General features: G+C 39.4%; 1 protein-coding gene and 1 long non-coding RNA gene across 5 annotated transcripts in view; one reads left to right on the top strand and one right to left on the bottom strand.

Annotated features, from left to right (window-relative positions):
- The window catches only part of ITGA8 (integrin subunit alpha 8), a 179,736-nt gene that overhangs the window by 152,071 nt on the left and 10,032 nt on the right, over nt 1–17,633 (top strand). For 3 of the 4 annotated variants that reach the window (XM_033852479.2, XM_073801692.1, XM_033852478.2), the window contains 2 exons: nt 1,481–1,594; nt 9,172–9,273. In XM_033852479.2, coding sequence (XP_033708370.1) covers nt 1,481–1,594; nt 9,172–9,273 — 216 coding nt within the window. The remainder of the gene's footprint in view (nt 1–1,480; nt 1,595–9,171; nt 9,274–17,633) is intronic. The other variant, XM_073801693.1, reaches the window with a different exon arrangement.
- Nucleotides 11,042–17,633, bottom strand: part of LOC141278116 (uncharacterized) — a 90,924-nt gene continuing 84,332 nt past the window's right edge. The window contains exon 3 of the long non-coding RNA XR_012330434.1: nt 11,042–11,115. This is a non-coding gene — a long non-coding RNA (uncharacterized lncRNA). The remainder of the gene's footprint in view (nt 11,116–17,633) is intronic.

Raw genomic sequence — 17,633 nt, 5'->3', positions numbered from 1 at the left:
CTGACTGCTTTGGTTTTGGAGAATTCTGAGGTTCTCAGAAAAGGTTTTTATTTTTTTTCAAACCATTTTTTTAAGTTGAGAATTACGTTTTATTTTTTGGCCACACCGCACGTGGAAACTTCCCTGACCAGGGATCAAACCCGTGCCCCTTGCAGTGGAAGGGCAGAGTCCTAACCACTGGACCACCAGGGAAGTCCAAAAACAGTTTCTAATTGTATCAATAGTACATTCCTCAGGTTGCTCTGTGGTTTATCAGTGTCATTAAAGTGAGATGCCTCAGTCCACTCCTTCACATAATATCCAATAAACTGATGCTTACTGAGCATCAGTGCTTGAGAGGTGGAAAATGAATAAAGCACGATCCACAAGATAAATCCAGGTCAGTGAGGGGGTCAATTCGAGAAGTATCATCCTATCCACGGGCACACAGAAAATGAATTGCGAGGTGTCCATTGATTTACATATTGGGATCCAATCAGAAAAGCACAATTCGATAGAATGTCATCATAATGAACTCTTTCTAGGAATATGCATTTCATATAATAAGTTACCCATTATAAGTTAGGCAACCCTACAGACTAGTTTAAAAACAGCTTAGTATATGTGGAATCTAAAAAAATGGTACAAATGAATTTATTTACAAAAGGGAAATAGAGTCACAGATGTAGAAAACAAACTTATGGTTACTAGGGGGGAAAGAGGTGGGCGAGGGATAAACTGGGAGATTGGGATTGACATATACACACTACTGTATATAAAATAGATAACTAATAAGAACCTACTGTATAGCACAGGGAACTCTACTCAATACTCTGCGGTGACCTATATGGGAAAAGAATCTAAAACAGAGTGGATATATGTATGTATATAGCTGATTCACTTTGCTGTACACCTGAAACTAACACAACATTGTAAATCAACTATATTCCAATAAAAATTATAAATAAATAAGTAAATAAATGCAGCTTAATGGATGGAACTTGTAGGAGATTCTGCCTCATAACCAGGAAGTAACTTAGATAGAATAATGCTATGGAACAAATACCTGTCAATGGCTTAATATCATTGGGTCTCTGAGATAATGGACTCATGGACCTTCTTCTGAAGCTTTTTCAGGATTTACTTAGTCCAGGGTCAGGTGTTGTGATTGTCTATAAGAAATATCTTCCCAAGTTCTGATAATATGAAACAGCAGTTCAGTCACTGATGTGGGAAGATTGTTTTAAAGTCCTTAGAACAGAGCTTAAATTTTATGTTGTATTTTATGTTCCGTTTTAGCTCTACATTACCATTAACATTGATGCATCTTTCCTGCCAAACTGTGTTTTTTCTTGATCATTTCAGTGTACTTGTTCTTTAAAGTTTATGGATTCAGGGATGACTTCTGAGGAAACAAAATGTAAATAAACTGACTTCGGTGTTGATTCTCTACCACAATTTAAAGACACTGGTTCGTCACTACTGCTGTTGTTTTTTGCAGAATTGTACAAATATCGAGTGCTTACAAATCTCCTGTGCAGTGGGACAACTAGGGGGAGGAGAAAGCGCTGTCCTGAAAGTCAGGTCACGGTTATGGGCCAAGACATTTCTCCAGGTAAGAGAAACAGTGCAGCACTGACGTGCCACTCACAGGAAACCTCTTCTCAAAAGCTCAGAGGGAAGCTTTTTTGTAAAGGATTTTTAGATGTTTTAACCTTTTTAATGTTTTGATTTTCTATATTTTCCATTAAAATTTTTTATATTTTTAGATTAATTTTCAAATTTTTTAATTTAATTTTAAAAAATTAAATGGAAGGAATGCAGCCTAGATCAGCTGGTCATCTTTCCCATCAGGTGAATTTGATATTTTTCCAGGTTTATTGAGATCTTATTGACATATGACCTATGTAAACTTAAGGTGTACAACATGACAATTTGAACTATATATTGTGACATGATTATCACAATAAGCTTAGTTAATACCTCTGTCCCCTCACATAATTACCTTTGTGTGTGTGTGTGTGTGTGTGTGTGTGTTGAGAACTTTTAAGATATGGGCTCTTGGGCTTCCCTGGTGGCGCAGTGGTTGAGAGTCCGCCTGCCGACGCAGGGGACGCGGGTTCGGGCCCCGGTCCGAGAAGATCCCACATGCGGAGCAGCTGGGCCCGTGAGCCATGGCCGCTGAGCCTGTGCGTCCGGAGCCTGTGCTACGCAGTGGGAAAGGCCACAACAGTGAGAGGCCTGCGTACCGCAAAAAAAAAAAAAAAAAGATACGGGCTCTTAACAACTTTGAAGTTTATACTATAGTATTGTTGACTATAATCACTATGTTGTACATTAGGTCTCCAGGACTTATTGATGTACTAGTTGCAAGTTTGTTCCTTTAACATCATGTATCCATTTCCCCTACACACAACCCCTGGTAACCATCAGTTCTCTATTTCTATGAATCTGGCTTTTTTTAGATTCCACGTGTAAGTGGGTTCATACCCTATTTTTCTTTCTCTGTTTGACTTATCTCACTTGGCATAATGCTCTCAAGGTCCACCCATGGTGTTGCAAAAAGCAAGATTTCTTTTTTTATGGCTGAATGATATTCCATTTTGTGTGTGTGTGTGTGTGTGTGTGTGTGTGTGTGTGTGATATATGTTAGGTGAACACAATTTAAATATCCTCAGTCCCTAAGACCGTCAGACAGTAACTGAGATTTGAACAAATCTGTTTGACTCAACACTATCTAGTAGTTCCTCGGTAAATAGTAGTTAATGAAATGATGCTGAGTACAAGAACGTAATTCAAGCCATATCCCCAGAAAAATTCAAATATAAATAGTTTAGCAGGGGAAGAGACAGTGTCCTAGAAAGTTCTTCTTGTCTGGTGATACCACAGCCTGGGCTTCAGCCAGAACAGCTTCTCAGTAAAGTTCCAGGCACGTTGATTTGTAGATTCCTCGCTGCTTTGGCTTGTCTGGACTGTGGCCTCCCATACTTCTCAGGATGATTATATTGGCTGTGTGTATTTTAAAGGTTTAAAATCTCCTTTATACTAAGCAGATGAATTTTTCCACGTGGAAACTGCTATTTATTTAAATGAGACTGCTGTGTTGTGACCTTGTTGTGTGGGGAGGATTTGGGGGAAAAAAGCTAAATTAAAACTCCTCAAGTCGATGCATTCTTGCCCATATTTGAACTACCAGAAAACTCATTTGACTCATTGTACCATAGAAAATCCAATGATAAAATCCTTCTGAGTCTAGCTAATACTACAGAATTTTGTAGCTCTAGATTCTCACGTTTTCTATGAGTCAGAATACTTGCGGTAGTCTCACAAATCTTATATAATTTTGTTTCTAAAACAAAGAGGAGGAAAATTAAAAGTATTTTTAAAAAGGTTTTTGTGAAGCATTCTTTTTGTTTTTTAACCTAAGGCGGGATTCTTCAAGCTCAGCCCTATTAATATTCTGGTTCAGAGAATTCTTTACTGAGGGCTGGTCCTGTGCATGATAGGCTGCTTAGCAGCAGCCCTGGCCCCTACCCACTAGCCGCCAGTAACAACTCTCACCGGAGCTGTGACAACCAAAAATGTTTGCAGACATCGCCATTGTCCCCTGGGGGCAAAATCATTCCTGGCTTTGAACAACTGACCCAAGGAGAAGGGCAGTGCACAATTTCTTTTTGCTGTTGTTGTTAAACCATGATTTATTCATTCACTCAATGAATATTTATGAAGTACCAACTGCCAACTATGTGCCAGGCACTGCTTCAGGTACCACTTGCATGCCATCAATTTGCTCATAGCCATTCTGCTTTTTGACTGTTACTTTTTCTTTAAGAGTTGAGGGAGATGAGTTTTAATGAATTCCCAAGCCCACACAGTCTAAATGATAACCATCCACCCCTCCTATTACTTTGGGCATCACATCCTACTGAAATGAGGAAGCACAACTCTTCAGTGAAGCAGGACTAAAATCATTACGGCATTACAGTCCAGGGGGAAATGACTATTTCAGATGACATACGCCTGTCTGTGTATAACATACTGTTCCAGTAGAAGACCTATGGAGCGAAAATGGCACCTTTAAGAAAGACAAATACCATATGATATCATTTATATGTGGAATCTAAAATATGACACAAATGAACCTATCTATGAAACAGAAACAGAACCACAGACAGAGAGAACAGACTTGTGGTTGCCAAGGGGAGGGGGGGTGGAGGAGGGATGGATTGGGAGCTTGGGGTTAGCAGATGCAAGCTATCATATATAGAATGGATAAAAACAAGGTCCTACTGTATAGTACAGGGAACTTATCCAAAATCCTGTAATAAACCATAATGGAAAAGAATATGAAAAAGAATATATATATATTTATATATATGTGTGTAACTGAATCACTTTGCTCTGCAATCGATTTGCAGAAATTAACACACCATTGTAAATCAACTATACTTCAATAAAATAAATCTTTTAAAAAGTTTAAAAAATAAAGCACTTTCACCATGTAGAAGTAAAAAAAAAAGACAGAAAAGAAAATTGCATCTTATCTACCTGTTGAAGACCCAGTGGATATGGAAGAAGTCAACAGCAATTGAGGGATTTTCTTTTTTTAAACATCTTTATTGGAGTCTAATTGCTTTACATTGTTGTGTTCGTTTCTGCTGTATAACAAAGTGAATCAGCTATACGTATACATATATCCCCATATCTCCTCCCTCTTGCGTCTCCCTCCCACCCTCCCTATCCCACCCCTCTAGGTGCACACAAAGCACCGAGCTGATCTCCCTGTGCTGTGCGGCTGCTTCCCTCTAGGATTTTCTGAACAATAACTATTTAGCACAAGTAGAGTCAGACCAGAACAACCTGCAGGGACATTCTGAGGTTCTACCAGAGCAAAGTGACGCTTCCAAAGATTCAGGAGAGACTGGCACACATCACTTCATGTTTACCCACAGCCATAGCCCAAACTTCTGTACTTCCACTGTTTCTGCTTATACCAGTCTCAGAAGCTGATGGCTAGAGAGGAGAGCATTACTGCAAACTGCCGCCGGCCTGCCGCTCAAAGAATATACTACATCCTGGAAGTCTTTAATAGTTTTGTCACACAACCCAGCAGGAGGCAAACATTTTCTGCCTTCCTAATCCGGGAGAGAAAGTTTACGATTCTCGGCTGACGTGATCTGCGGCATTGTGTTTGGCTTTGCCCACAGGGTAAACACGCACACTGGCCTTTAATTCTACACGATGATCTGTGCTGTGATTGTTGCTTGAAAGAGCAACCTCTTCAACAGCTTAAAGTTTGACTCGTAATTGTTTTAAGTTTTGTTGTCCCACAACGCCTTGTTTCTGGGAGATATTGAGTATTTAAACACAGGCTTTATAAAATGGGTGTGTGGTTTAAAAATAATTCTTGAGAAGGAATTTAGCAGCGGGGGAGCTCTTCATGGTCCCAGCCACCTCACTAGGTCTTTCACCAACTTAAAAGCCTCACTCTCCACTCCATTTGTTCCCAGCTCTGTAACTTTTATTAGTACCATGACCGTAAGCCAATCTTTGTGCACTAGTACGTAATAGAGGCAGGTGGTGGGCTGCCAACCGCAGTTTAAATGATGTGGCAATGACAGAGGGATAGGGCATTTTCCGAGGATTAATAGCTAGCTGGGGCATGTGGAGGGTTCAAGATATTGTCAAGGGATATTAACTCCAGCTGCTTTTTTAATCCTAAAATGCCTACAATATGGCAGTGATGGCTATTACAGCAGTAGATTGCCACGCAGAAGAAGAGATGATCTTTTAACATAAGAATAATATCATAGTTATGTAAAGAGCACTGCTGAAAGCATTCAGCTTTGAACATGGAATCAATAAAAGGACTGTGCTCATGAATTAAACGCTTACCTGTACCAGGTTTTTGACTTACAGACACAGGACTCGTGTATCTTTGGTGCTGACCTAGATCAGAGCTTAATAGCTCATATTTCCCATTCCGTGGAGCTTCAGAGCATCTTAGAAAAATGAAAAAAAATGCATTTTTCTACTGAAAAGGGTGGAAGAAACATAGCTTTTGGAGAATAATTTAAAATAAAGAATAGATCAATCTATGAATTGTATTATTTACAGTCTATTTGCCTACCACCAGATTTGTTCAGGTCCCAGACTGTGTCCATTTGCATCGCTGAATTAGCTAACGGAGGTGAGAGTGTGTCCATAGCCCCTTATCATGATCAGCAGCCCTCATTGTATGTCACTACCTTCTCTTACAGCTTCCTGAACTTCCTAATCTCATTTATGGGGGAGAAGGCCCAATTCAATAACTGACAAAATTAAACCTTTTATAAGGTGCTATCAAATGGGTGGATACAGGATAGGAGGGTCATCGGATAACCCAGCCATCTGATGTGTTCATTCACCATCCATTCATGCTGTCACTCAAGCAGGATTGATGAAGCCCTTCCAGGCATAGTGTTCCAGGTGCTGTGGAAGGTATAAGCCCTATTATATTCCACGCTCTATGCCTTCCAGTTTTGGGTAATCTTGTCGGGGAAGAAAATAATCAAGAAAGATAAAAAACTAAACAACAATGTGGAAATTCCAAACAATATAGGGCAACTATAGTTTCATCGCAGACTTCCTGAATCACAATCTGTGAACCTGATCCCAGGTGTTTCTGAGGTTCAGCAAAGCACAGTGTTTTGTGAACCAAGGAAAATGACGGTAAATATGGGTGATGAATGGAAAATGTGAGGAAGATTCAAAATGACCAAGAGTAGAGGGATTAAAGGAAAGTGAGAGAAAATCCCCTCAGAGAAACATGTTTCTCCACATTCGAGACTTCAAATCCCATATCTCTCTTTTTTTAAAATTCTTATTGGAGTATAGCTGATTTACAATGTTGTGTTAGTTTTGGGTATACAGCAAAGTGAATCGGTTATACATATGCATATATTCACTCTTTAAGATTCTTTTCCCATATACGTCATTACAGAATATTGAGTAGAGTTCCCTGTGCTATACAGTAGGTCCTTATTAGTTATCTATTTTATACATAGTAGTGCGTATGTGTCAATCCCAATCTCCAATTTATCCTTCCCCCACTCCTTTACTCCCTGGTAACCATAGTTTGTTTTCTACATCTGTGACTCTATTTCTGCTTTGTAATTAAGTTCATTTGTTATTCATTAAGAAACTTCCATGTTCATAAATGCAGAATCATGTAGGAGAAAAACTTTCCATCTAGAGTTGATTCGGAGATAGAGTTCTCTCATGATTTGTTTCCCAAAGGTATGACTTCAAGAGCAAGGGAATTATTTTCTATCAGTGTTTTTTTATTGAACTTGGAGACTAAAGAAAACTTCTTCTTTGAAGGTTTGGGATCCTGGACACACATTTGAATATGTTATTATAACCCTTATGCACAGAATCTCATTACCAGAATTTGTCATGTTTCTTCTATCAGCCATGGTATTAAGGAAAGTAGATTTAAATCAAGTACACACAAGATTTTATGAGCAAAGATTTCCACATTTTAAAAAACACTTCTCACACAAACAAAAATCCAGCTTTCAGTTAAAATGGAAATGCCAGGAGACAAGAGAACACAGGAAGAATAACGACGAAAAAAGAATTTTTCCAAATGAACAAAGTTGCTTACCCTATAATGTCAGGATAGAAAAAACAAAAAAGCCAAAGAAGTAGTGACTTTAAGTATATATAAAAGTTTTGCATACTCTAGCCTGTCCTCAGCACGTAGAAGAAATGGGGTTTATTGAAGGGAGAAAAAATTGAACCACAGGGGAAAAATAAATTTGTAAAAATATTGAAATTATTACAATGCAACCTGTTGGATTGGCCTCAAGAAACCCAACATTGGATTATAGATGGTGAAGTGCTAGTAAATGTTTAATAAACCACTTTCTGGAGGGAAAAAAACTCTGAAATGTAACATTTGCTGATTCCCGTGGTGTAACTGTTCCTGCCATGGTCAGTTTCAAGCTGCCAACATGGCATCACCGAATACAGAGTTGGGAAGAGATGCAGAGCAGCACACCATCATATAGTATTTCCCCTACAGATACAATAGACTTAAATAATATCAAGAGCATAGATAATAGTAAAATGCAATAAAATTATTGCTAAGTACTGAGTTTAGAGTGTTTATTACCTTTTTAAAAATACAATTTACTAATGTTTATGTATATATAACTTGTTTTAATAATGGCTCTATTTAACAACAGGTACTCAAAATTCTTGAAGTTTTAACATTCTGCTCTCCAGCGCTATTATGAGCCAGCTACAGCCCACCCCTGGATAGATCTCATCACTGTCTCAAGCTAAACGGAGGAGAACCACAGGAGCTTAAGTTCTCAAAATGGTTTTCCTTGAGTTACTCTTAAATACTTTCCCTTGACCTTAATCAACAGTTAATATGAGAACCGATTAAACAAAAAGAACTTGCTGAAAAGTTCTGTCAAAAACACTGTATGGTTCTAGGTGAGTGGTTTTTAACCAGGGGGATTTTGCTCCCCAGAGGACACTGGCAGTAGTTAGAGACATTTTCGATTGTTACAACTGGGTGAGGGGTGCTACTGGCATCTAGTGGGTAGATGCCATGGAAGCTGCTAAACATCCTACAATGCACAGGACAGTTCCCTAACCAACCCAAAATCCTAATCGTGCCATGACTGAGAGATCTGTTCAGGGTCTTCTGTATAAGATGAAATGTGATTAATTTCTTTGCAACTTAGCAGCAGTCTCTCTCCTAAAATGTTTCCTTCTCTCAGATAACAAGAATTTGTAACCCACGATGTCTCCCTGTTATGTTCTAATGGCACTTGTGCTTACTCCTTTTAGGAACTCTGCTTTTCTGTTTTTATTTTAACCTTATTATGCCAACTCTTTTGTTCATAAGATGAATTACCTTTAGAAATAAGAAGATGAATGGTTGGTTGGATGGATAGTGAATGGGTGATGGGTGGGTGGATGGGTGGATGATGGACAGAAGGTGGACGGGGAGATGATGAATGGATCATGAATGGATAGATGGATGCGGAAAAAGTAAAGAGAGAAAAGGAAGAGAGAAGGAAGCAGGAAATTTTGCTTTGGAAATGGACAACATGAAAAACAACCAGTTGGCTGCCAATATACCTTTTAAAAGCTTTACATGGACTATACTTAACTAAATGTTTCTAATTTCAGAGGAAAAATGATCCCTATTCTCTTGCATCCCTGGTGTCCTTTGAAGTTAAAAGGATGCCTTATAAAGACCAGCCAGCCAAACTCCCTGAAGGCAGCATAGCAGTGAGTATCTTAAAATATATTAGGTACAAATCATTTTATTGAAATTAGTTTTTAAATCACTGTTTTGCTTGTGGTAGGTTTACATGCTTATTACAGTGGCTTGAGAAAAGTTTCCCGCTTCAGATCACTATTTTCTTATTTCAGTCTGGAAATTCCTTAGTGTTATTTGATCAAATTTTTAAACCTTCATTGTAAACTTCTACCCCTCTCCCACAAAATTCAGGACTAATACCATTTTTTAAATTAGGCTCTTTTGTTTGAAAGAAGTCCAGATAGTCGTGATCATCAGAATGAAGTCATACCGATTGTAATTTTAAAGACAGCCTGGTGGGCTTCCCTGGTGGCGCAGTGGTTGGGAGTCTGCCTGCCGATGCAGGGGACACGGGTTCGTGCCCCGGTCCTGGAAGATCCCACATGCCGCGGAGCGGCTGGGCCCGTGAGCCATGGCCGCTGAGCCTGCGCGTCCGGAGCCTGTGCTCCGCAATGGGAGAGGCCACAACAATGAGAGGCCCGTGTACCCCCCACCAAAAAAAAAAAAAAGACAGCCTGGTGAGTGAGGGATGAGGGAGACTCTCTTCCTTAGGGACAGTTGCCACAGACCAGCTACAGGAACAGTCATCTTTCCTTTCTAAGCAAAGACCAGTAATATCTGGGGGAAGAAAGTACACTCTGAGCTTCATTTGAATGAAACAGGTTTTCAATTGAGGCTATTAAACATTACTGACAGCCACATATCTGTCACAGCACAACTGCTGGCAACCTGGCAAGGCCATGCAGAGCAGAGGGGAGAACAGATGACGGGGGATGAACAGGCACGGTCACCAAAACTCTGCCTTTAACGGTGACAGTGACCACAGTCAGGGCTCCAGGAAACAATGTTAACATGTAAACCTCATCTCTTGGTCATGCCATAGAAACCTGCAACCTCGACTTGGATTCTGGTCCCCAGGTCCTTGTTACTCAAAATGTGTTTTGCAGACCAGCAGTATCAGCAGTACCTAAGAAACTGTTAGAAATTCAGAAACAGGCCTCACTCCAGACCTGCTGAGTCAGAATCTGCCTTTTATCAAAACCATCAGGGCAGCAGGTACCCTGTCATGTTTGAGAAGCACTGCTTCGGACGGTGTAAAAGTCGATACTCTCGTAATTGCCCTTCAGCCTAGGTCTTTAAAAGGTAACTAATACTTACTCTTTCTAGCCTAATCTACTTTTTATAATTTAAATTCATCCCTTGATGAGTGATTTTCAACCCTGAGTATGCAAAGAATCACCGTCCACGTGACTTTAAGGTTTATACGTGCTCAGACCCCATCTGAAACATCAGGATTGAGTGAGTCGGGTGGAGCTCTGCCACTGCGCTTTGAAAGCTCTACAAGTGATGATTCTGCAGTGAAGCTAGGATTGGGAACCTCTAACACAGGCAGGCAGCATCGAAGAAAATCCACAGATTTCAAAACAGCTTCTCCTGGCCTTCACCCTGGATCCACCCTGCTCTAAGTGGAAACCTTCTGGAAATCACTCTACGTACTTTGCTGAGGCTGTTAACCACATTGACCTCAAAGTATTGTTAAGGAGATTATTTAAATTATGTATAAAAAGCTCTAGCTTTGTACCTAAAACAAGTTAAGTCTCAGGTCTCAATAATAGCAACCCCCCCAAAATGTCTTACCTTCTCCAGCAAAGTCCAGGATGTCCAACAGGAAACATCCATGAATTCACACAGTCAAAATATTTCAGTAAACTTTGGTGGCATTTAAAGCAAATACTGCCACATCTTTCTTCACTTAGCTTGCCTCTGTTTCTCTTACGAGATGTCTGCTGGAGTTTGGATTTATGTTCAACCTAGAAAACAGAGGCTTTGGGTTTTTAATATAGAATGCTCATCCAAGGTGGTTCAAAGGCTTGTAACTCTAAGGGAGATAAATCTGGGTCCTTTGTCTTCTCTGAGCACATGCTCCATAACAGAAACATACGTGACAGTCAATTCCATCAACAGGATTGCATCTTTCTGTCCTGGCCACAGGTGCCAGCCTGCTGTTCTCAACTCATCTCAAAAGATCCACAAAATGATCAGATACATGCTTCCCCCGTCCCTACCACCCTTGTTCCTGCATCTTTTAAAAAGTCTTGTTATCTGATGTAGATGATTTACTGCATCGTTTATGTAAAGGTTATGGGAAAACTTCTTAGGTCTCCCAATCCCTGACTGACAGAAGGAGACGTTACCAGTAGGAAGTTAGCTGTGCCCTACAGGCTTGATTTGAGAGGACTGTGCTTAGAGCTGTTTCTTAGAGCGTGTTCTCAAAAATCCTGTCATCCTTATCTTGAAAAGGACCCAGCAGAAGGGAATTGCTTTCTGGTGGTAGAATCAGTTGGACTAGGTGGTTGAAGGATCATCAGAGCTCTAGTCCATACTCTGCCACTGGGGAAAGCATCTCGGTTCCTTCTTTGGTAGTAAGACAAAAATATTTGCTTGTTTTACTAGGCCCTTGTGTGCCATGAGGAGTCTTTCTGTGCTTCCTTTTCAACATGGTCATAATGCAACCATTTCTTGAACCCTAGATAAACTTTCCGTATTGAAGAAAATAGTAATCCCCACTTGCTACTGGCACAGTGTCTGCGTTTGTAACAAATGAACTCTCCGTGCCAGGTGACACTTGTCGTGTTCAGAGGCAAGGAAAAGGTTGCATGATGTAAAGGGGATATGACTAAATGCTGAATCATTACAGCGCAGAAGAAAAAAAAATCATTCAGTTAGTTGAGCACTTTTTTTGCCTATTCATAAACTTTGGCATTTGTGTGTCATGTGACTAAAGCCGAATAATTTACATCTAGAAGAGGATATAATGGTGTAACTCCAAAGGCAGTTATTATAAAATATGTCAGTAAAATCCTTAATTAAGAACTCACACATCAACTATGAGTCCATTTGACTCTTTGAGTTGTTAGCAAAACTCCAGAATCTTAAAATGGATCTCTTACATGAAACAACTGTCTGGAGTTCAAACTTATCACAGGACTTCTTTTCTCATAGGAGCTATTTGAATGTTGTTGAAAGGTATGTTCAGCTGGTCCACTTCATGTTATTATTTTGTTCTAAATGGCACTCTAGGTAGGGTGTCTTGGTACATTTATATAAAACATTCTTGTGACCCCACTGAAGTATGTTTACACAAGATTTTGTGATACATAAATACAGACATCAACATTAATCACCACTGCAAATACGACAGAGCTTTTTCCTTCTACCTTGGTATTTTGTCAAAATATACAAAAACATATCATAAATGTCAACGATAAAATGTAGGCATATTAAAGACTTATTTATGGTCTTTCCAACATAATAAAGAACAACAAGATTTACAACACGATAAAGGTAAGATTAAATGTTCCCTACTTAGCATCGCTTTAAGAACATCTAAACCACTTACAGTTCATGGATCCCCCTTCCTAAAATTGCAGACAGTTATATTAAGTGGATTGTTAAAATTTTATACTAATTCTTTAAATAGCCATAGGTTCTTGATACATTAAAAAAAAAAGAAAAACAGCTTGTTAATTAGTTGGCATGTAACTGAATTTTTCTCCCTATGTTTTAAGTACTCAAGTTACTCAATGTGACTCTTTCTTAAAGCAGTTGATATATGTAGTCAAAAACCCATGTTCTTAAAGTAAAGCTTTAGTCCTAAATACACCCCACTGTCCACCTTGGGACCACCTTCTTGATAAATGAATCTAATAAAGAGGGACTTGGGTAACCTGGCTCAACACACCATTGTGTGAGATTATACAAAAGATCTCAAGCTGTGCAGTTCAATATGGTAGCCACTCACCACATTACCATGGATGGTGAGGCCCCCAGATGTGGGTGGAGTGACTGAAGAACCAAACTAGTAGTTTTACTTCATTTTATCTCACTTAAATGTAAACCTTAAAACTGTAGCAGTATATTTTTTCCATTAAACGCAGCTTTATTTTTGGGGTAAGACTACATTTTACTTTAACCAATAAAAATCCAGCAGTTGTCACTTGCTGCAAGTGTAAAATAAACACTGGGTTTTGGAGACTTAGTAAAAAAAAAAGAAAAAAAAAGAATATTTTTATATCAATTACATGTTGATATAATTTATATCAATTACATGATAATTTTGATATTTAGGGTCAAATTAAATATATTATTAAAATTAATGCCCCATGTTTTTACTCTTTTTAAATGTGATGACTATAAAATTTAAATGACATACATGGCTTGGAGAGCACTGATCTACACCAGAGTTATAGAGTGTTCCAGCTTGGAGCTGTTGATAATACCAACAGAGCTTCAGAGAACATAGGCTGTTTAATAAATCTTATTCGAAATGAATGAAAAATTCTTACTATAAATTGGTGTTAAGTCATTAGGAACTCTAGAAATTAAGACCTACTTTTCTTATTTCTTATCCAATGGATAATCTAAGCTTCTTGGGAGCTTGTCTAAATGAGCTGCCAAACATAAATATTAGAAATAACAAAGTTTGCGTATTTTTCAACATTTTATTTCGTGGCCAAGCTTCTTCCAAACCATCCTAGGGTTTCCACAGGACTATGACAAATTTAAATAAACGCTGGTCCCATAAAAGTGATCAATTAAGTCTTTTCTCTTAAGCTTGCCTGTAGAGTTCAAGTTTCTCGTCTATACAGAGTATGGAGTCTCAGGAAAGCTTGGCTTTACCTGTTTCCACTTGCAGATGAAATGCCCCGTTGCCATTTACAGACCTGACTATGTCACCTAACTCCCTAATCAATGTGTTCTCAGAAAGACCTCTCCTTCCAAGACCTGGATGACTCTCCCAATGATGTGTTACCTTTGACTCATCCACCCTGTTCTAGCAGCAGCCATCTAAATCCTCAGCCCTGGAAATCCGAGGAAGTGCTCTGGGGCACTACTGTTGTTCTGTATTTCTACTGTCTCTAGTGTAACAACTTCTCGACTAGGCAGTGAAAAACCTGGATAAGCTTAGGGAACCACCAGGGGCGACGGAAGGTCGCTGCACCTGCACCCGGTTTAGACAGAGATCGGGCAGCCTCCATGCCACATACAAGTCCTAAAGGCAGCAGGCGAGGACAGCAGAATGCAGGCTTGGGGGCAAAGTCACTGAATTTGTCTTCCTTTAAATCTCTATGTCCTTTCCCCTTAGTTAATTACAGATGGTGAACGTATATGACATGCATAATCCTTCCACTGAAAGTGCTCAGAGAAAGGGTATGAAATGGTATTTTTCAAATGAACATAATGTTACCAGGAGCAGACTGGCAAAAGTTTTGGTGATGAGAATTTCAGATTTTGGAACGGATAAGGATATCAGTGATCATCTTCTCTGAGACTGTTTTAAGACTGTTGTCAGACTCTTTGGAAGCAAATGCAAACAGAAAGCCAGCAGATTTTGTAATTATACCTTGTAAAGCTGTTTTCTGCTTCTAGACACCCTAATAAGCATACCCTGTTCAATTTAATGGGGTATTAAATGGGGTATTTTATTTGTACTTTTCCATCACTTCTGCAAAAAAACCTTCAAATATCATTATTAGATCTTTGTGAGTGACCTCTTCTGCTTGTTTCCACAGGTAGCCCATGGCGGGGGGTGGGGTTTGGTTTTTTCTTTTAATTTTTATTGGAGCATAGGTGATTTACAACGTTAGTTTCTGCTGTACAGCAAAGTGAATCAGTTATACATATACATATATCCACTCTTTTTTTAGATTCTTTTCCCATATAGGCCATTACAAGAGCATTGAGTAGAGTTCCCTGTGCTATACAATAGGTCCTTATTAGTTATCTATTTTATATTTGGTAGTATGCATATGTCAACCCCAATCTCCCAATTTATCCCTCCCCCCTTTCCACCCTGGTAATCATAAGATTGTTTTTTTACATCTGTGACTCTATTTCTGTTTTGTAAATAAGTTCATTTGTACCATTTTTTAAGGTTCTACATATAAGCAATATCATACGATATTTCTCTTTCTGTGTCTGACTTATTTCACTGAGTTTGACAATCTCCAGGTCCATCCATGTTGCTGCAAATGGCATTATTTCGTTTTTTTATGGGTGAGAAATATTTCATTGTATATATGTACCATATCTTCCTTATCCATTCATCTCTCGATGGACATTTAGGTTGCTTCCATGTCCTGGCTATTGTAAATACATAGTGCTGCAGTGAACACTGGGATGCATGTATCTTTTTGAATTATGGTTTTCTCCGAATATATGCCCAGGAGTGGGATTGCTGGATCATACAGTAGCTCTATTTTTAGTTTCTTAAGGAACCTCCATACTGTTCTCCATAGTGGCTGTACCAATTTACATTCCCACCAACACTGTAAAAGGGTTCTCTTTTCTCCACACCTTTTCCAGCATTTATTTTTTGTAGATTTTTTGATGATTGCCATTCTGACCAGTGTGAGGTGATACTTCGTTGTACTTTTGATTTGCATTTCTCTAATAATTAGTGATGTTGAGCATCTTTTCACATGCCTTTTGGCCATCTGTATGCTGACAGACTAGTTTTATAGATAAGACATTGAAGCCTGCAATAGCCAAGGGGCAAAGAAACTCAGCAAAAACTCAGCAGCTATTCTCTCATTCCATTTCTTTTTATTAAACCAACAATTTGAACAGACCATCAGCCCTTATTTCAACTCCTTTAGCTTAGTGTTTTTATTAACTTACAAAATTAGAACTGTTTCCTATGTTAAAATGAAACATTGGGAGGTGACTTCAGATATTAATTAGGTAAATCAGAAGAGGGAACATGGAAAAGTATTGTTGCCTGTGTTCCTGTAAATTATCTATTAGTAAATTTTGGTGATCTCTAACACATGCACAAAATACAGACCAAAACTATGCTGTTTCCTTAGTGGACTTAGAGCTTAGGGGGAAGAAACATTTACAAGAAACCTCAGAATTGTCCATGGCATCAGATGTTCTATCTCCTAGGTCACTGTAACTGGCTTATGAGTGCATGACCACTACTACCCTTTGTAGTTCCAAAATTCTGAAATTCTCATTCTGAAAACTGTATCATAAGGCGAAAGTGATGCGGCAGCTCACATGCTGGGAAAGTTGGTGCAGGGCGCAGGAAGAAGGGGGTTCGCGCTGTTTTGACTTTGTTGGAGTCAAGCCTCAACTGTGACTGTGGCCCCTCCTGCTCCCACCAGCTCTCCTTCAGCTTCTCCCGGTTCAGGAGAAAGAGGGTGTATGTTATCGTGCTCAGCTGTTGAGAGAGAAAGAAAGCAACAATAATGGCAGATGGATGCTGCAGCCGTGTGGCTGACAGGGTCTTGGTGCTCCAGCCGGGTGTCAGGCCTGAGCCTCTAAGGTGGGAGAGCCGAGTTCAGGACATTGGTCCACTAGAGACCTCCTGGCCCCACGTAATATCAATTGACGAGAGCTCTCCCAGAGATCTCAATGTCAACGCTAAGACCCAGCTCCACTCAACAACCAGCAAACTCCAGTGCTGGACACCCCATTCCAAACAACTATCAAGACAGGAACACAACCGCACCCATTAGCAGAGAGGCTGCCTAAAATCATACTAAGTTCACAGGCAGCCCAAAACACACCACCAGGCACAGTCCGGCCCACCAGAAAGACAAGATCCAGCCTCATCCACCAGAACACAGGCACCACTCCCCTCCAACAGGAAGCCTACAAAACCCACTGAACCAACCTTACCCACCTGGGGCAGACACCAAAAACAACAGGAACTATGAACCTGCAGCCTGCGAAAAGGAGACCCCAAACACAGTAAGATAAGCAAAATGAGAAGACAGAGAAACACACAGCGGATGAAGGAGCAAGGTAAAAACCCACCAGACCAAACAAATGAAGAGGAAATAGGCAGTCTACCTGAAAAAGAATTCAGAGTAATGATAGTAAAGATGATCCAAAATCCTGGAAACAGAATGGAGAAAATACAAGAAACGTTTAACAAGGACCTAGAAGAACTAAAGAGCAAACAAACAATGATGAACAGCACAATAAATGAAATTAAAAATTCTCTAGAAGGATTCAATAGCAGAATAACTGAGGAAGAAGAACAGATAAGTGACCTGGAAGATAAAATAGTGGAAATGACTACCACAGAGCAGAATAAAGAAAAAAGAATGAAAAGAATTGAGGACAATCTCAGAGACCTCTGGGACAACATTAAACACACCAACATTCAAATTATAGGGGTCCCAGAAGAAGAAGAGAAAAAGAAAGGGACTGAGAAAATATTTGAAGAGATTATAGTTCAAAAAACTTCCCTAATAAGGGAAAGGAAATAATCAAGTCCAGGAAACGCAGAGAGTCCCATACAAGATAAATACAAGGA

Source organism: Tursiops truncatus, chromosome 2, assembly GCF_011762595.2.
Source record: "Tursiops truncatus isolate mTurTru1 chromosome 2, mTurTru1.mat.Y, whole genome shotgun sequence".
NCBI lineage: Eukaryota > Metazoa > Chordata > Mammalia > Artiodactyla > Delphinidae > Tursiops > Tursiops truncatus.
The sequence above is the reverse complement of the archived record's forward strand: the minus strand, read 5'-3'. Positions and strand labels throughout refer to the sequence as shown.